The sequence below is a fragment of the Triturus cristatus genome, chromosome 7 (genome assembly GCF_964204655.1).
Source record: "Triturus cristatus chromosome 7, aTriCri1.1, whole genome shotgun sequence".
Classification (NCBI taxonomy): Eukaryota; Metazoa; Chordata; class Amphibia; order Caudata; family Salamandridae; genus Triturus; species Triturus cristatus.
The window spans coordinates 1,600,391,391-1,600,411,993 of NC_140590.1; the positions used below are offsets into that span (position 1 = coordinate 1,600,391,391).

The window sequence follows — 20,603 nt, forward strand, 5'->3', positions numbered from 1 at the left end:
GCTCGGCTAAACCATCAAGTTTGACTGATGTTTTCCTTGATGTTAAGCCATATTATGCCTTTTTTACCTGAACTTGATATTATCCAGCCAACCTTAGCAAAGAAGCTATATGTACAGTTCAGATACAGAACCCTCCCCTTATATTCATTTACAGATCGATGGGCGGTTGGATTACATCATGCATGCCCTGGTTGTTCAATTGAACAGGAATCCATGATTCATGTTGTGCTTTTTTGTCCGGCTTATGCCGTTATCCGGAAAAAATGGATTATACAGTTATGCTTAAATTTGGGCGTTAGGAGCTACCTTAATTTTTTTAGGATTCTGAGAAGCGACACAAATCCACTTATTGTGGTTTCAGTCTCCAAGTTTTTGTTTTCAATGTGGTTAATTCGCAGGAAATTAACTAGCAATATTATCCACTGATATCTTGGCATCAAGCGTGGCTAGCATACTGCCAAACCACATTGTTATTTCATCATTATTCACTGATATTAGTACCTTCAAATTGATTGGAATGTGTATTTATTATGAAAATTGTGACATTAAGACTGTACTTTTATGATTTTAAACAATCACAATAAAGTTTTTGAATTGAATTGAATATTGTTTGTTGGTACTTTAAATAAAAAAATCTTTTTGTATGAATCAAAATTGAACTGACTTGAGTGCCGAGGTTTATCTATGGTCTTTAACATTACTATAATGGTGAACAAGATGAACAATTCAACCATATTGTCAATTACAGGAAAACTATATGCTTGCATATAGAGCACTCCTAAATAGCGCATTCTACCCTAGAATGTCTAAGGTGAGTGGATCTGCTAAATCCCTATTGTGTGGTCCAACTCCCCATTACCTGTGTGTGGTCCAACTCCCCATTACCTGTAGGTAAGTGTAATCAGGCTGTCGGTCTTGGTGTAGAATTGGACATCCCTCGTGGCAGTAAACAGGAATCAGCTGAGCTGGAATTCCGGCATGCTGTGACCTTACAGTGTCCAGAGCACTCCTCTGATCTAAACAGGTAAGTGGTTCTGTATATTTAATAAACAGCACCAGTGCGGCCATGTTAACGTCTCCATTATGCCCCAGTTGTTTATTCTAATATGATAGCTCTGTTGCCTAATGGGCAACAATAACAATGTCATTTGAACTGTTGAACATTATCCCTTGTACTGAATGTTCAAGGTGTCGTGATAGTGAGCCTACGAAGTGGAAATGTAAGCAAATGTAGTTTCGGAGAATGTTATCTCATATACACACACACATACGCAAATGTAGGTCAAATTTCAGTGTTTAGGAGAGAAAGCAACTTAAGAAAAGTGAGCATATAAAATGGCATAATTTCTGACAGGGCTGAACCGGACCACATGATACAACATCATAACTTGCATTTGGCTAGATTTGATGGACAGTTGCAAAAACTCCTTTTCTCTTCAGAATATCTTCCATTGAGACTATTGGAAACATCCACATAAACAGAAAAACTAAAAAGCTGTCAACTTGTCATAGACTTGACATATAACTGTCAGGTGTGGGAATCCCATTCATCACAACTGCCCATAGAAAGGGCTTGATTCACAGAACTAATCTGAGACAAAATCCTAAACTTACTACTTTTGGTATTCACAGAAGACATTTAGAAGTAGTAAAGTTAGGATTTTGTCTTAAGTTTGACTTAAGTTTGACTTAAGACAGACTTAAGACAGACTTAAGACAAAATCCTAACTTTACTACTACTAAATGCCTTCTGTGAATACCAAAAGTAGTAAGTTTAGGATTTTTTCTCAGATTAGTTCTGTGAATCAGGCCCATAGAGTTCAGCAGGTCCCAGTAAGAGTAAGACGACAGGGGAATTGGGGGCTGTGGGGACCAGGACTTAGTTGGAGACTAAAGACTCAAGGTCTGGTTCCTATTCCTAAAGAACAAGTTACTTACCTTCGGTAACAATGTATCTGTAAGAAACATTAGTTAGTTAGATTCCTCACCTTAGAATAGCCCCAGGCGTCAGGCGGGATCCGGAAAGATTTTTGTAGCAATACCCCTTGCGCGTCGCCAGGCGTCGTCTGCGGCTCTGCGTCCGTCGTTGGCGTCGTGCGCCGGAATGACGTCGTCGGAGTACTTAGACGCCGCCCTCGCGCGCTGACGTCAGTTCTTGTACATAGCTTTCCGCGCCAGGGACGCTGAGCCATGCAAGAGACCGACACTGGTGCCAAAAAATCTAGGGCCCCGAAAGGGAGAACCTTAACCCTAGATGTCGGTTCGCAGAACGGGGAGGCTGGGTGGGTCGGTCAGGAATCTAACTAACTAATGTTTCTTACAGATACATCGTAACCGAAGGTAAGTAACTTGTTCATCTGAAAGAAACACGTTAGTTAGATTCCTCACCTTAGAATAGATACCCCAGCAATACCAACCCCGGTGGTGGGTCTGCGAACCAAGATCACACCAGAAAGTCCTGGAGAACAGAACGGCCAAAGTGGCCATGCCTCCGAACTTGGCTGTCCAGGCAGTAATGTCTCGCAAACGTGTGCAGCGAAGTCACGTCGCCGCCTGACAGATGTCTTGCAAGGGGACTCCCCGTCCCAGTGCAGTCGTGGCCGCTGTGGCCCGAGTAGAATGGGCCTGTAGCCCAACAGGAGGAACCTTTTTCGCCAAAGAATAGCAGGTCTTAATACACAACATGACCCACCGAGAGATGGTCCGCTTGTGTACAGCTTTACCCTTCTTCGCCCCTACGTATCCAACAAAAAGTTGGTCGTCCACCCGGAACTGTCTTGTGCGGTCCAAATAAAAGGATAGCGCACGTTTTGGGTCCAGACGGTGGAGCCTCTCTTCATCTTTTGAAGGATGCGGAGGCGGAAAGAAGGTGGGCAGCGTGACAGATTGCCCGATGTGAAAGGGAGTCACGACTTTAGGCAGGAATGAAGGACGTGTCTGGAGGACAACTTTGTCCGGATGAACTGAAAGGATGGGAGGCTTGGATGACAAAGCCTGGAGCTCACTCACCCGCCTAGCGGAGGTGATGGCAAGCAAGAAAGCAGTTTTCAAAATCAAAAGACGGATGGGACAGTTATGAAGGGGCTCAAAGGGAGCGCACATCAGAAAAGTAAGAACAAGGTTCAAGTCCCACTGAGGCATTTCGAAAGGAACAGGAGGGTACATATAAGTAATGCCCTTGAGAAAGCGTGAAACAACAGGGGACTTGAAAAGAGAAGGCTGATCAGGAAGCCGAAGGAAGGCGGAGATAGCAGCAAGATAACCTTTCAAGGTGCCCAGAGCAGAGCCCTGCTGGGCCAAAGAAAGAAGAAAGAGGAGAACCTCAGAAAGAGGGGCAGAAAGGGGATCCACAGGCTTTGCTGTGCACCATGCCACAAATTTGTTCCACCGGCAGGCGTATACCGTCTTTGTGGAGGGACGCCTGGCTGCCAGAATGACATCACAGACTTCAGGAGGCCAGTCAAATGGCATCAACTGCCGCCGCTCAATCTCCACGCATGTAGGTGGAGGCTGGACAGGTTCGGGTGGAGGACCGTCCCCTGCTGCTGCGACAGAAGATCCTCCCGAAGAGGCAGTCGGATCGGGGGATCGATGGACATACTGAGTAGCTCGGGATACCAGTACCTTCGTGCCCAATCCGGAGCCACCAAGATGACTTGGGCCCGGTCGCGTCTGATCTTCTTCAGCACTCTGGGCAGAAATGGTATAGGCGGAAAGGCGTACAACAGACCGCAACTCCCCTCGCGACGAAAAGCGTCTCCGAGCGAGTGCCGCCTTGGAAATTCCAACGCGCAGAACTGCTGACACTGCGCGTTCCCTTCGGTGGCGAATAGATCTAACCAAAGCTCTCCCCACTGCAGAAAGAGACCTTGCGCCACGTCCGAGTTCAGACGCCATTCGTGATCCATCATGAACCGGCGGCTGAGTTCGTCCGCTCTGGCGTTCAGAGAGCCCGCCAGATGTTGAACCACCAGGGTGATGCCCTGGTGTTCCAGCCATGTCCAGAGGCGCAGGGCCTCCTGACAAAGGGTCCACGACCCCACCCTGCCCTGTTTGTTGCAATACCACATGGCGGTGGTGTTGTCCGTGAACACATGAACGACACTTTCCCGGACAGAGGGAAGGAAGGCTTTCAGTGCAAGTCGGATCGCCCTCAGCTCCAAAAGATTGATATGGAGCCGAGACTCCGCCGGAGACCAGAGTCCTCTGATCTCCGCCTCTCCCATATGGCCCCCCCATCCCAGGAGGGACGCATCCGTCACTACCACGTGCTCCGGTTGGGGAAGGGAGAGGGATCTGCCGCTGACCCAATCGCGATTCGTGAGCCACCACTGCAGCTGTTTCGCAGTGCCCTCCGAGATCAAGACGTGGTCGGACAGGTTGCCTTGATGCTGGTGAACCACAGAAAGGACCGTCCCTAGTTGTGTCTTAAGAGATGCCCAATTTAGTGGGGGCAAATCACAAAAATTGACGGACTGGCATCACACACCAGCAGGTGTCATGCTTCATCATCTGCCAGTCCTCGCCCTCTAAAAACCGCGTTTGATAGAGGGCGGGCATACACCTGAAGACAGGGATGCACTTCTAGACTAAGTGGGGGCCCAAACAAAAAAAGGAGTGAGTGAATTTAAAAACCATCATAGTATACCTGAACAATTTTTATTCTATGGGGTTTACTATGTGGGATTAAAATATATAAGTGCGGTGAGTGGGGACCTTATCATCCCGTCGCCGCTGTGAATCAGTGATTGTTAATAGGGGGTCAACATGTTTCTGCCTGTATTGTCCACTTGGGTACGTGGCATTCGTCAGGACCTTAAATATTGGGCTCCAATCTTACCACTGGGGGCGTAGGCCTATAGCCAGCTGCCACCTTATCATCCCGTCGCCGCTGTGAATCAGTGATTGTTAATAGGGGGTCAACATGTTTCTGCCTATATTGTCCACTTGGGTACGTGGCATTCGTCAGGACCTTAAATATTGGGCTCCAATCTTACCACTCCAGCCTCCAGCCTCCTCCCCGGTGACCGGGGAGGAGGCTGGACGCATGCAGCACTAGGTTTTCTAGCGGGGAGTACGCCTTGAACTAATGTGGCCACAAGGATTTCCCCCCTACCCCTCCCATGGGGCAAATAGGTTTTTCCAATAGGGTTTCTCTAAACAGGTGGCAGCTGGCTATAGGCCTACGCCCCCAGTGGTAAGATTGGAGCCCAATATTTAAGGTCCTGACGAATGCCACGTACCCAAGTGGACAATACAGGCAGAAACATGTTGACCCCCTATTAACAATCACTGATTCACAGCGGCGACGGGATGATAAGGTCCCCACTCACCGCACTTATATATTTTAATCCCACATAGTAAACCCCATAGAATAAAAATTGTTCAGGTATACTATGATGGTTTTTAAATTCACTCACTCCTTTTTTTGTTTGGGCCCCCACTTAGTCTAGAAGTGCATCCCTGTCTTCAGGTGTATGCCCGCCCTCTATCAAACGCGGTTTTTAGAGGGCGAGGACTGGCAGATGATGAAGCATGACACCTGGTGGTGTGTGATGCCAGTCCGTCAATTTTTGTGATTTGCCCCCACTAAATTGGGCATCTCTTAAGACACAACTAGGGACGGTCCTTTCTGTGGTTCATAGCTTTGGTTGGAGGCTGACCGTTCTCTAGTGCCCTAACGCCTCTAGTTCCCTCCCCGGGCCACACCCTGGGTGTAACTGTGGTTCTTTGCCTTGATGCTGGGCCCACTGAAACTTCAGGTCCCACTGCAGAGCCCGCATCCGCCATCTGGCGTGAGGTACCAACAGGATGAAGGAGGCCATCAGCCCCAGAAGCCGCAGCACCAACCTGACCGAAATCCAGGACAGAGGCCGGAAGATGGGAATCAGGGCTCGAATGTCCAGGACCCGCTGTTCCGGCGGATAGACCCGGAACTGCGCCGAATCGAGTACCGCCCCTATGAAAAGGAGCTTTTGGGAGGGACTCAGGTGCGACTTCGGCACATTGATGGAGAACCCCAGCGAATGCAGGAGGTCTGCCGTAGTCTGGAGGTGGGAGACGACTTGCTGGGGCGAGCCCGCCTTCAACAGCCAGTCGTCGAGATAGGGGAAGACTGGGACCCCTGATCTGCGCAGATGAGCTGCGACCACCGCCAACACTTTCGAGAACACCCGAGGGGCACTGGTGAGGCCGAAGGGGAGCATGGTGAACTGAAAGTGCTCCTGACCCACCGTGAACCGCAGGTAACGCCGGTGGGCCGGCAGGACGGGGATGTGGAAATAAGCGTCCTGCAAGTCCAACGCTACCATCCAGTCTCCAGGGTCTAGGGCAGCAAGTACCTGAGCCAAAGTGAGCATCTTGAACCGTTCCTTCCGGAGGAAGGCGTTCACGCATCTGAGATCCAAGATCGGGCGTAGGCCTCCTTTGCCCTTCTTGGGAACCAGAAAGTAGTGGGAATAGCAACCACGACCTACTTCTGGACCAGGAACGCGCTCGACGGCCTCTTTGGTCAAGAGGGCCGAAACCTCCTCCCGGAGAAGATGCAAATGATCCCCCGACATACGGGGGTTCTGCGGTGGCATGGCTGGAGGGATCGTCTCAAAGGGGAGGGAGAAGCCCCTTCAGACGATTTGCAGCACCCACCTGTCTGAAGTGATGGAGCGCCAGTGGAGCAGGTGATGGCGAACCCTGCCCCCCACTGGCGTTGAATGACCTGAAAGCTCGGACTAGGAGGGTTTTGAGGCGGATGTTGCTGGGGTGGATGTGGACTGACCGGCACGTAGTCCTCCAGAACCGCCTCGGCGGAAACCTCGTCCGCGACCGCGTGCAGGTTGGTTCTGCGGCCGGTGGCTGGGCGGACGTGAGGAGGCGCCCCTTCCATGGCCACGAAAGGGGCGAAAGGCGGAAGTTTGCGGCCGCGGGGCCGAAAGACCCAAGGACTTGGCCGTGGCCCGGGAGTCCTTGAACCGGGCCAGCGCACTGTCCGCCTTCTCGCCAAAAAGGCGAGTGCCATCGAAGGGCATGTCCATGAGGGAGCTCTGGACATCCCCTGAAAACGACGTGGACCTCAGCCAGGCGTGACGCCGAAGCGCCACCGTGGTGGAAATTGCCCGACCCAGCGAGTCCGTGGTGTCTAGTCCACATCTAATGGCGTGCCGCGCTGCATCTCGCCCGTTAGCAAGGGCTTGGGTGAGTTGCTCCCGGGCCTCCTCCGGGCACAAGGGCAGCACGTCCTCCATCACATCCCACAGCGAGTGGGAGTAACGGTCCAAAAGCCAAACGGTATTTAAAGACCGCAGTCCCAAACTCAGGGACGAGAAAAGTTTCTTGCCAAACTGCTCCAACCTCTTGGATTCCCTATTCGGAGGAGCGGATGGGAAGGAGGATTGGGAGGTAGAGGCCTGGATAACCAGGCTCTCTGGGGTGGGGTGGTGGGAGAGGAATGTGGGGTCGCCCGGAGCAGGGCAGTGGCGCCTGGCAACGTTCCTGTCCACAGGAGGGACTGTGGAGGGCTTGGACCAAGTGCCCTGGAGAACGTCAATGAGGGCCTCATTAAACTGCAGCAGAGGCTCAGTGGAGCTTGCTGTCGGTTGAAGCACCTTGGTGAGGACGTTAGTCCTCACAGCCACAGCAGGCAACTCGAGCCCCAGGGCTTCGGCCGCCTTGCGCAGCACCACAGAAAAGGCTGCACCTTCCTCCGAGGCCACAGTCGGAGGAGAGATGAATCCAGCGTCTGGAGAGGTATCCAAACCGCTGGCGTCCCCCAATTCCTCTGCCCAGTCCTGAGACAATTTGGCCTGTACGGCCAGAGGGTCCTGAGACCCCTCCCAGTCGCCCTCATCATCCGATTCCTGGTAGACAGGAGGAAGGATCGGAGCCGGACGGTGGATTAAGCGGTCACCCATCGGCGCCGGTAACGGCGTCGGACGGCGCCGTACCGGTGCCGGGTCCGGAATGGGCTAAACTGAGGCTCGACGCCGAGCGGGGTCGGCGTCGGGGGCGGAACCGGTGTCGGCGCCGGCGGAGGAGGCGTCGTGAGGTCGACCGGCGACGGCAGAGATCCAGGCCTGGATCCCTCGGGGACCTGCAGCGTCGGGGCCGGAGCCCTCGACGGCGCCGGGGCCGGAGCCGCCGGCACGCGAGGTCGCCCAGTCAACTCTGCGGGGCCCGAAGGCGCTCCGGCAGGCGTCGACGGCGGAGCCAGATTCCTCATGGCCGAGAGGAAGGCACTGACCTCCACCGGAGTCGCGTCAGGCCCAGAGACCGGAGGGTATGGGGACGAGCGCGGCTCCTGCGGCCGGGGCGCGTGACCGGCGAGGGGAGTCCGAAGAGTGCGGACGCCGCTTGGACTTCTTAGAGTGTTTGGAGTGACGGGACTTACCCGAAGATCCCGACGAGCAATGTCGATGGCTGCGGCTCCGCGAGCGGTCCTTGGACATCCTCCTGGACCGGGACCGAGAGCGACGCGGAGCCGAGTGTCGAAGCTCGAGTAGCTTATGGGACCGCTCCTGCCTAGCCTTCGACGTCAAGGCCTGACAGTCGGGGCACGACTCCGCGTCATGGTCGGCCCCCAGGCAGTACAGGCACCGGTGATGGTGATCCGTGACCGACATCAGTCGGTGACAGGCGTCACAATGCTTGAATCCAGGCATCTTACCGGCACCAGATGTCGAGTCGAGTAACCAAAAGAGGTCAAAAAAGTTAGTCAAAAAGTGACTAGGGGTAAGCTCTTCCCGGATCGGCGCTTACTGGCGCGGAAAAAAGAAGAACTGACGTCAGCGCGCGAGGGCGGCGTCTAAGTACTCCGACGACGTCATTCCGGCGCACGACGCCAACGACGGACGCGGAGCCGCAGACGACGCCTAGCGACGCGCAAGGGGTATTGCTACAAAAATCTTTCCGGATCCAGCCTGACGCCTGGGGATATTCTAAGGTGAGGAATCTAACTAACGTGTTTCTTTCAGATTGGTGTGACTTGTTTATAGCGTCATTGTTACAACACTAGTGTCCAATCTAAGATGGCACCCCCAACTGGTGATCATGAAAACACTTTCCCTTTCAGGTCATTCTAGGCAGAGGCTAGGCAGCAAGTTGCAAACAGAAATTGCTTGGCAATCTTCTATCTTGTATGTTCTCTTTCTCTCACATTAGTTCGCACTCAGCCTTTTTCCTCATTAGCACATTTCTTGTTTTCTCGGTTCCCCCACTTGGTACTTGTGGTGTGCTGGATCTCCTGCCTTTAGTTCCTTTGCAGGTTTTTGGATACTTACTCTCAATGAACTAGTTCCCATGCGCTCTCGAGGACCAGCAATTCCGAGGTTCCCCAGAAAAGTGTCTTATCAGTATTGTTAATGAAATATTTATACTATTGTATATACATTAGTTAGCACCAATTTATCTTTTTTACAGTACTGTTGTGTAAGCTGTGGCTGGCTCTTTTTTTCCCTAGTTATCTTTGTTTTGTTCCCGTGTCCTCGAGACCACTCCCTACAGCACTGTATATTCTGTCTAGTGCTCCTGAGGTTCTGGATTCAGGGAAACTTGGGATTTTGGCTGGAAGTTCACATTAACAAATTTCACATTTGGCTCTAACCTCAAACTGCGATTGCAGAGGACATCAAACGATGGCTCAAAAGTGCTAGGAGGCCAAATAGTTAAACGCTATGCTATACCAAAACAGTATTATTGACATAACTAATACACCTTTTGGTTTACTTGATTTAAGATATTTTTAGGGCATACTGCTTTGGAATGACCCAAGCTATAAATGTTGTAAATAGCAAAGGAACGTGGAACATGTTATGGTTTAACTTTACAAACAAAAAGCTACTTAATTAAAGCTGCGTAACAATTTGATGAAAATGGTTCGAAATAGATAGGTACACAATAGAGTTTGGAGACAGCTTTAGTTATATAGCTCAATAAATGACAGCGGAAGAGAAGTAAAGAACTTACCGTTTCTTTAAGAAGTCTATCTTGGACCGCTTTCATATGTTGTCTCATGAGACGCATCTATGATCATTTATAAAGAACATGGTTATTTATAATCTTTGCTTATGGCAATTCGCATATATTGTCAACTGGAATACTAGTTTATGCTATAAAACAATATTTTTCATCACTATCATTATTTTAGAAAGTAGGCGGTTAAAACTGTAAAAGACAGGTTTTTCCATAAAATTCAGGATCGATAAAATATTATTAAATGCTTCGCTACCATTTAGAATCCTCTTTCTGAAAAATACGGGGGCCCATGCAGATTCATACTATGAACCGTTTTCCATGCTTCGCACTGTCTGGGAAAGTATTCAGCCATGACAGAATACAGATGCTAGGTGGCACTGTCACATCAATTGTGGTTCATCTACTTGTTTTCCCATGTCCTGCACACGGCAGAAAGAACAAAACAAAAGCAATTATGCCCTGAAGAGGGAGGGGGACAGGAGGTGATAAGAAATTTGCCAGTAGCAATAGTCATCAGATAGAACAATGGTAAGCTGTGTTCAGAGGGGAACAAGCTTCCACAGATATCTTACATAAAACATTCCCAAATCATGTCTGATATCAGTAAGGCTGGTGAACACCTATGAATGAACAAATACGAGTTGGAGCTGACGTGAAGGAATAATAGAATGTATGAATAAGTAGATCTCAAGTAGTACCATTCCAAACCAAAACTGAGCTTTATCCTGCTCACCTGATCAGTAACAGTGAGCGAAAAAGTGTACAGATACCACGGTAACTGCTTGGCAAATGGACAGGTTCAGAAATCCTTCAAGGAAGGAAGATGTAACCACTTTGCTCTTAACTACTTTATTTTTATTAGTATTAGTGTCTTCATTGCTTGCATTATAAAACAAAGTACATACAACAAGGGCCACAGTAATGTCGTAATTAAGCATATCATTACAAAGGAATACACCAGTACAAAAGACCAATAATGTTCAAATGCATTCATTAGGCTTTCAGGGAAGTTCCATAACACTATTACATCGTTAGGTAAGGTATCCTCTGACATGGCTTTATCATGGCGCTTCGCTAATCAATGGCGCGCGTGCGGTCCTATCCCCTCTCAATGACATTGCAGGTGTAGCCCAGCTTCCATCCCCCGTGTCTCTCAGCGGCCTATGTGTCTGCCTCTTGTGGCAGTGCCTCAGTAGTCGCAAGCAGCCGCGGTGCGTCCATTGGGGCGTAGGGGCGTAGCCCCACCAGCCCTGGACCCGCGTTAAAGAATTAAAATAAATCAAGTTTTAAACTCGAAATAATTAATTACTTACCATTTTACACGGTGCCGGGCAGCACCCGACTTTATCGGGAGTGTGCAGGGGGGGGGGGGGGGGGCGGGCCGGGCTGGCTGGTGACGTCTGTGTTTAAAAAAACGTTTTTATCCCCGCATGTATGCTTCGGGCAGCAACTTGCCCGAGCATGCGCACCCAGGCCGGCCCCATTAGCTAGTAGGGGGGGGGGGGGGGTGCAGGACCTGCTGGCGGCAGCGCTGGCAGCAAAAGGGCGACAGGGCGAGGAGTCACTGTGCCCTCCAAGCCAATCCTGGTGCTGCATGCAGCGCCACTGCGCCAGGATTGGCCGGTCACCGCAGGGGCGGGCAATCCATATTGGATGCCGAGAGCGTGACGTAAGTAACGGTCGGGTTCACTAACTTCACTCTGTCTCCACTCTCGACTGACTCGTGCGCGTCGCTGCCTGAGCCCAGCCTCGTGGTCGTGAGGGACGGTGTGTGTGCTGTGGCTACTGCTTGCGCAGGACCTTCATTAGTTCGTTCCCATAGGTAAGATACAAGTATTTATTATGGGAGAGAGTGAAAATGAGCCGTGAGGGCCGGGGTGCTGTCCGGATGTAGAAGTATGAGGCGGTGAAGGCAGGTTGGTTATAGGCCTGTGAAGGGACGGTGGCATGGGTGAGAGCCTGAGGTCTGCCAAGGGGGTGACCTAAGTGACAGCGGTCATCAGAAAATATATGCGGGGGCTGTTAAAATAGTGCTTGCTAAATATATTGAAGATGTATATATGTGTAAGCCCTTTCACGCTCACTCAGTTCCTCACCCATATCCCCCTCCCATTGAGTTTTCAGTGCCAAAAGGTGGGTGGCTGTGCATGGTAAAAGTGGGGCATACAAACGTGAAATAAGTTTGCGCACTCCCCCCATGTCCGTCAGTGTTTGATTTAGTTCATGTGTCTCCGGCTCGTGTGGGAACCCTAGCCAGACCAGCAAATGCGAGGAAGCAGATACCTGCAACATCCCATTTAGCACAGAAGTCTGCATATCCCACCATCCTGCTATCTTCATATTAGTCCCCCGAGCAGTGTGAGCCACTTCCTTCCCCCTTTGCCTTAAGAATACAGGTATCATGGGGCTAATCACAGTACACCTGAGGACTAATTGTTGCATGTAGATATGCTCCTCATTTTCCTCCCGTGTTGTGCGGTCCCGGAAATTTAACAGTGTCCAAATTTGTTCTGGTAGGGCCATTTTGCATTTGTCCGTTGCCATTGGTAGCGCCATAAGCTTCCAGGGCGGGCTCAGGTGAGCCAGCATTCCTGCTACCCCCCCCCCCCCGAACAATGGTATTGTGTGTTGAAGGTGAGCTGTACAGTAATAAACCCTGAAATTCAGGGCCTGTAGTCCCCTGATGTCCCTTGGGAGTCGCGGAACCTCCAGGCTGATCCGCGTCCTCCCATGCCCCCAGCATAGCAGCCTAAGTAACTCATCCAATTTCCGAAAGCAGGACTCTGAGATACGCATTGGCATGTACTGTAGTACATGTAACACTCATCTCGCTTATGGCTATTCATCCCATTAAGGACATCAGGAATCGCAGCCATTTATGCACACTCCTTTCTGAGCTTTCAAAAGTACTCCCACATTTGAGGCATAGGTCTCGGACGTGTCTGAGCTCAGGTGGTAGATCCCCAGGTACTTAACAGGTGTTTTCTGCACATTTGTATTAGACAAGTTCATCTCCTGCAGCCTTTGCCACCTGTATGGGAGAGAGAACTGACTTGTCGGCATTCAACCAGAACTCCGAGTGAGCCCCAACCTCTAGCAGTGTCTTGTAGTGCTCCCCATGTATCTTTTTGGTTTCTCAGTGTCCGCAATATGTCACCTGCATACAGCGGGAGGACCTCACGCTTGCCTCCCACCAGGGAACCTCTGTCTGGAGATGGACTGGGATTGAGGATGGAGGTTTGCAGAGCAGACCTCAGTGAATACTCAGCCCCTCCCCAGTCACGCGAAATAGATTTCCAATTCGGTTTCCAGCAATGTCTGACTTGGAATTTCCCATTCTCCTCGGTATAAATGGGGGAATGGTGATTGATCCTTAGCTCTGAGCAATTACTGTGGAGGTGAGATGAGTGAGTCTGCAATTACTGCTATTTAGCATGTTATGAGCGATGCAATGTGTGAGGTCACAGGCATGGCAGGGACGCAAGATAGATTTAGCTCAATAAACTATAAAGGGTGATTTTCAGTGGCTTTTCCATTTTTGCGCGTAGTTTTTGTATTATTTCAACACCTAACTATAAAACCACTTTAACTCACGAAAGGCAAAGACTAAAATGCATCATAAGTCCCCCGCCCCCACCCCCCTCTCCACCGCCCTGTTAACAAGTGCAGAGCAATTTACGCAATGGGTACATGACATCTATTCTTTCTTTATTTTTATGTTTGTCCCTTGACAGTGATTAATAATTGTGCATACTTCACCATATGTGATACATCGAGTAGTGACAATTTTCATCCAGAGGAACCCCACACTTCGTATAGTGTTTAAATTCTAACCCATATGCTTCCTCCTAATGAAGAGTACAGTAATTGATACCTAAAATAAACAAAATATGAAGACTAGTAAAGTGTGATCGAAATACAAAAACTGCGAATATAAAATAAGACTGAGGTGTGTAACAAAACACGAGGATAAAACAGCCGAGGCAACCCTTCTTTTTAGGGAAGATTGTCTATTTAATACACCATGCATGAAAGAACTGACCACCGTCGCCATCTTGCCAAGATTGTTGTGGGAAGCAGAGAGCTGGGCTGCTGTGCCCTAAAACACACTGTCGCAGCTTCCGAGCCTGCCTTTATTGTTTTGTGAATTGTAATGGGTATTGTTAATATTAATGCTTATTGGAGCGTTATGTTTTTTCCCCACAGTCTTTGTTTCATTACCCTACTGTTTCAAAAATAAATTGTTATCTTTTCATTTTCAGCACCTGACAACCTGAAACATTACCGCATTTTGGGGCAATTTTCCAGCAAACAACAAGAGGACCCCAACCTCCTTTGCTGCTCTCTCACCCGACCCCGGCTACAACCCAGCAAACACCAGTGTTAAAGGTAAGGCAACTGATGCTATATATTTTTTTACATCGTAGTTAGAGCATGTATGTCATGTGGTCACTCTCAAGGCCCTCAAGCAGTGTCTTTCAGTGCCTCCAGCATAGGGTGACCAGATTCTCAAAACAAAAAACGGGGACAGGTCATAGACATAGAAGTAGGACTACGGTTTGCAGTAACCATCGACATAAAGGTAGGACTATTTGACAGCTGCCATGGACATAGAAAAAGGACTATAATGACAGCTCCCTCCACAGACCGAGATGAAGCATTACAGACGACAAATCAGAGGTCTTTTATTGGCTGTAACCATTAATTCCATTTAAACAGACTTTGCCTCAACATTTTCTATAGTTGGTGACCGCGCCCTGTGCGACAGTGTTTGTTGGTGCCCCCCCAAGACCACCTCCACCACGGATTCTCTCACTAGCACCCTTTAACAGTGATCAAGTCTCCATAACCACACTCTCTCAGATGCATTGAATTAGTTATATAGCGCCACTCATACCAGTGTAGGGTGTCCGAGCACTTCGCATCACACACACATTACACAGAGACAATCAATCATGCATGTGTAATCAGTGTATAGGAAATGTTACATAAGCCAAAGGACTAAAAGTGTAGGGAGTCACATGTCATCCATACTGGTAGGCAGTATAGTTTAAGAGTGCTTTGTGTGGAGAAGCACAAACGCAGAGTCGAAAAAGAAACAGCATAGTTGGGAGTTTTCTTTAATAATAAGAATCGATTTCTAGCCAAATTATCCCTTTTTGCAACATTAATCAATGCTCTAATAATGTATACTTTGCAGTGTGTATGCAGTTCTAGGATGAAAGTTAATAGCTCACTATTCTATATCAGGACTTTAAGTTATAAATTGCAAGTAACAAAAGGATATCTCTTTTGAAAGCAGTAATCTGCTGATCTGTTTACATCATACGCACTCTGTAATCTACTTGGTACAGGTTCTTTGCAGCAGGCATGTTAACCCTCTACACTAACTTCACCGAAGTCAAAACCTCAACTATACAAAATGCTGATCTCTCTCCAGGAAGATTATTAATCACACGAGTTATCTTGACATTTATGTGAGGCCTGGTAATTGCTGGGGGTAAAGAAACGCTGCAGCAGGTGCTTCAAAAGCATAATAAACTTTAAAACACGGCGCCCCCAGGAAGCCAGCACCCGGTGCGGTGGCACTCGCACCGCCCTAAAGCCGGCCCTGGACACGAAGTACAAACAGGTTACTGTTTCTAAACAAGGATATAAGCAGGTCCTGCAAGTAGGCTTTTACAAAATAAAGACATTCAAAGACGCACTGCCATCAGTAGCTGTTGGAGCAGGAGCTCTGCATTAACAAAACAAAGGTATCTCTGGAAGCACCCTAAGTGACCGGCATTCAGGTGTGAATGTATGCAGATTGCATCCTTTGATTTCTCGGCCTGGAGACAGAGGTCACATTCAAAGCGCTGAACCTCGCGCTGTGGAATGAAAGGAGCACCTCTCCCCACCCCCCATCCCATTCAAAGCCCGATTTCCCTTCCTGCTACAACGCTCACCTAAACGTCACGCTTTAATCAGTGCAAAGAGAGCATGCACGCGCATGCTCAAACAATCGAAACAAATGAAAAACCGGGACATTTGTATATTTAACCCGGACACTGTTTAAAAACCCGGACATTTCATTGAATTGGAGAAAAGTGTCGGGACACGGGGACACTTCTCCAAAAACGGGGACCGTCCGGGGAAAACCGGGACGTCTGGTCACCCTACTCCAGCAACACTATGGCACAGAGAGGCAGGAGGCAGTACGGCTCTATTTTTAGCAGTCATTTGAGATGTATTAGGATAATGCACAATATATATGTATAATGTATTTATACTGAAATTTGATATTATTGCACTGCACCTTATACGTTGTACTTTGATTATTGACAGGTTTCTTTAATATATATATATATATATATATATATTGGTAAGGCCAGCAACACCCGACACCCCATCATGAATACAGTACAAGAGCTGATTACAAAGTCATTCCAGTCACGGCCACTTGAACAAAAACTGAAGTTAAAAGAATTGGGACCTCATCAGCCTGAAATAAACCTACAGCAAACTACCCAGGACAGAGGAAAAATGTCAAAACGTACATTCTCAAATGCCTGGTACACAAAAGCTGATTGGCTTACAGGCTGCCCTATACGCAATTCTCTGTTCTGCTTCCCCTGCTTGCTGTTTGGCGGTGACTTTTCTTGGACACGGCAAGGAATGGTCGACCTGAAGCACATCGCTGAAAAAATAAAGAAGCATGCGCTCACAAGAAATCATCTGGAAAACCTGACAAGACTGGGAATGTTGGGGGAAGACGCACCAATTGAGCAGCAGATAAATGATGCGTATCGCAAATCCATTCAAAAACACAATGAAGCTGTGGATAAGAACAGACAAAATCTATCCAAGATCATTGATTGCATTCGTTTCTGTGGTGCTTTCGAACTGGCATTGCGAGGCCATGATGAATCGGAAACTTCCTCAAAACCTGGGATCTTCCGAGGCCTAGTGAATTTAATGTCAACCATAGACCAGGATTTGGAAAGACATTTAGCACATGCTACAGTCTTTAAGGGCACCTCTAATACAATACAAAATGAACTCCTTGACTGTATGCTCGAAATTATAAGAAGCCATATTGTGCAAGAGTTGCGAAACACAGACTTTGTGGCTATTCAGGCTGATGACACCACTGATGTGTCCACTCAAACACAGTCCGTGTTAGTGTTTCGGTACCTTGACAGTGACAGAAACATTGTGAAAAGATTTTATGGCTTCACGCATTTAAGTGACTCTAGTGCAGCAACCATCACTGAAGCAATACTGTGTCAACTGGACTTAATTTTCCCGGACCTGCCTCAAAAACAAAAGCTTATCGCACAAAGCTATGACGGTGCATCCGTAATGAGTGGGAGCCTTAGTGGAGTTCAGAAGAGAATTCGAGATGTGTACCCTAATGCTCATTTTGTGCACTGTTACGCCCACCAACTCAATCTTATTATGCAACAGGCGGTATCAAAGATCAGAGAGACACGAGTCTTCTTTCAGGATATCGGAGGCATAGCAGCATTCTTCACACGTTCCCCCAAAAGAACAGAAGCCCTTCATGAGATTGTGGACAAAAGCGTACCAAGGGGATCCTCAACTCGTTGGAACTTTCACATTCGTACAGTCAACTTAATCCTTGAACAGAGGGAGGGCCTTGAGAAATGTTTTGTCGCCATAGCATCCAGAGCAGACTTTGATCACACAAGTCAGAATGAAGCCCATGGCTTTATTAGAACACTACAAGACAAAGAGTTTCAGTTCTTACTGTTTTTATTTCATGACATAATGATTCCTGTTGATGTGTTATACGATCAGTTGCAAAGAAAAGACCTAGATACTGTCTCTGTGAAAGCCAATACATCTGCATTTGTACAACAGATTATGAAAGTGAGAGATGGGGTTGAAGATTTAGAGAGCAAACTGCCGCAGCATTCTGTTTTTGCAAACTGCAGACAAAACATCACCTCTCTGGTTCGAATTGGAAAGGAGATATGTGACATTGTAATTGTGCAGGCGAAAGAACGCTTTTCGTTCACAAAACATTTGGTGAGTGCGACTTTATTGCAAGGTAAAGAGTTTGCACAATATGATGAATCCTTCCCTGAGCGTGCTCTGAATCAGGCTGTGGAAGCGTATCCTATGCTCAAAAAAGAGCAGCTGAGAACTGAGTTAACTGTACTCTACGGAATGCCTGTGTACCGGAAGGCCACAAGCGCCTTGACTTTGCTGAGTTTAATTCATAAACTGCATATGGAAAACTCACTTACAGAGACAGTGACTTTACTAAAAATTGTGATTACGACTCCAATGACAACAGTAGAAGCTGAACGATGTTTTTCAGCCTTAAAGCGCATAAAGACATTCCTCAGGAACACCATGCTAGAGGAAAGACTAAATGCTTTGGCGATGCTATCTGTAGAGAGCAAGCTAGTCCAAAAGATACCGGACTTCAACATGAAAGTAATTGACAAGTTTGCTACACTGAAAGAGAGACGTGCGGATTTCATCTACAAAAAGTGAATGCTGCTACTTGTTTGAATACAAAAAATTCTGATTGAGGTAAGAAATGCATTGTTATCTCTGTTTTTAAAAGTTTTGTAGTGTTTGTTCTATTTGGAGACTACACAGATTTGCTCACCTTTGTTCACTGGCCGGACCTGTCTCCCGCAGGGTGAACGATTCGTTGCTTGTGTTGCCTATCAAACCTTTCCCCTTGGCAAATTGCGAAAACCTTTATACCAGTGGTTCCCAAACTGTTTACTCCTGAGGACCCCAATTGAGTCACCACTGGAAGCCGGGGACCCCCAAGCAATTTGTATGACTTAAATTTCAAACATTAAAACAGTAATTCGAAAACAATAAACACACGTGTGCACACAAAATGGATACTCGAATTACTAAGGATTTTAGTATTTTATATTGAAAGAATTAGCAAAAAACAGGAGGGTTAGCGCTGCATCTCCATGACTAACTTTTAAATGGTTGGTTTTATTTCGCAGTATGAGACTCCTGCCAGGGCCAGACTGGAAACCCAAAGCAGCCCAGGCAAATGTTTTCAGACCAGTCCCCATACAGTGCACACCTAGTGCAGTGAGTGCGCCCGACCACTACAAAGGGGGCTTTGGGAGGCTCTCCCCCCAAGACAATTTAGGAAACAATGGTGCAGTCTACAACAAATGTATCATTATATATTGAATTGTATCAGCTTTTAAAGAGTAGTAAATGATGACCTTACTATGCACCAGGATATGACAATCTTTGTTGGGGTTCTTCAATGATTCCCATATTATCCTCCTCCAACAGTGCCTCTCATCTCTCCATAGCCCCTCTGTCACATGTATTTAATTTGTTTTATAACATCTCTCATACCATTGAAGGATGTCAGAGCACCTTAAATCACACACATATAGGGGCTGATTTACAAGCCCCTTGCGCCACAGGTGCGTCACAAAAAGTGATGCACCAGTGACGCATTTTAGTGCCCCATATTTCCAAGGCAGGAAAAGCAACCCTGCGTGACTTTTACTGGTCTTGTAAATATGGCCCAATTGCACACAGCACTTTACGTGAAAGGGACGTTCCATGAGTGTTGCTGTGGGTGTTCCCACGCATAACCCATGGAACCAGACACGTTTCCAGATTTACGAGGAATCGTAAATCTGGAAATGTGTCTGAATGCTACGCCACCCCAGGGGAGGCGTAGGGAGGGGCAACTTGGAGAAATTTATTAATTTCTCCTCTTTCTATGCATGTTGCATTCTGCAGCACGCATAGAAACAGGATATTACCTCTGGTGATTGTTTATGTACAGGAAGGTGTCCCTTCCTGCACATAAACAATCAGTAAAACAATGACGTTTTGCAAGTTCTATGTGTGCTAATGCAGCACACTTAGAAGTTGAAAAACGCCATTTCTGATTGTTTACATGCAGGAAGGGTTACTTCCTGCACATAAACAATCTCCCCACGACACAGGCATCCTTGCACCATGGTGCAAATGTGCCTGTGCAGGCGTATGGCAGCAGTTTGTGCGCCAGCACAGGGGGAAGCACAGAGATGCAACATATTGTTGTAAATATGTCGCATCCCTGTGCTTCGAAAGTGACTCAGTGCGGCGCAGCCAAATGGCTTGCGACACACACAGTCAATTTTCTTGCAAATCTGCCCCATGGAGACAATGATTCATACGTGTAAATCAGTGTATAGAAAATGTTACATAAGGCAAATGCGACTACAGGGTGTAGGATTCACATGTTATTCATACTGGTAGGCATTTTTAAAGAGTGCTTGGTCTGGAGAAGCACAAACTCAGGATTCAGAACATAACAGTGGTTAGCATTGACTTTAACAATAAAAATGTATTTCCACCCAAATAAACCTTTTTAGCAGGATTAGGATAATGAAAGACTTGAAACAAACATATGTTTCTAACTTGTATCATGCAGCTTGCAAGCAGCTCTTTGATGACAGTTTATAGGTCACTGTGCTAGATTACTATTGTCACTTATGAACTGCACAGTAACAAAAGAATCTGTGACTAAAGCAGTAACCCACTAACCTAGGCACATAAAAAATGTTTTTCAAAATGCATGGTACACGTTCTTTGCAGTAGGCATATTAACCCTCTGTGCTACATTAGATAAGTCAAAG

General features: G+C 47.7%; 1 protein-coding gene across 1 annotated transcript in view; it reads right to left on the bottom strand.

Moving 5' to 3' along the window:
• Positions 1-20,603, bottom strand: part of SYCP2 (synaptonemal complex protein 2) — a 4,998,961-nt gene that overhangs the window by 124,876 nt on the left and 4,853,482 nt on the right. The window contains exon 44 of the mRNA XM_085615168.1: positions 9,958-10,014. Within this exon, the coding sequence (XP_085471294.1) occupies positions 9,958-10,014 (57 nt within the window). The remainder of the gene's footprint in view (positions 1-9,957; positions 10,015-20,603) is intronic.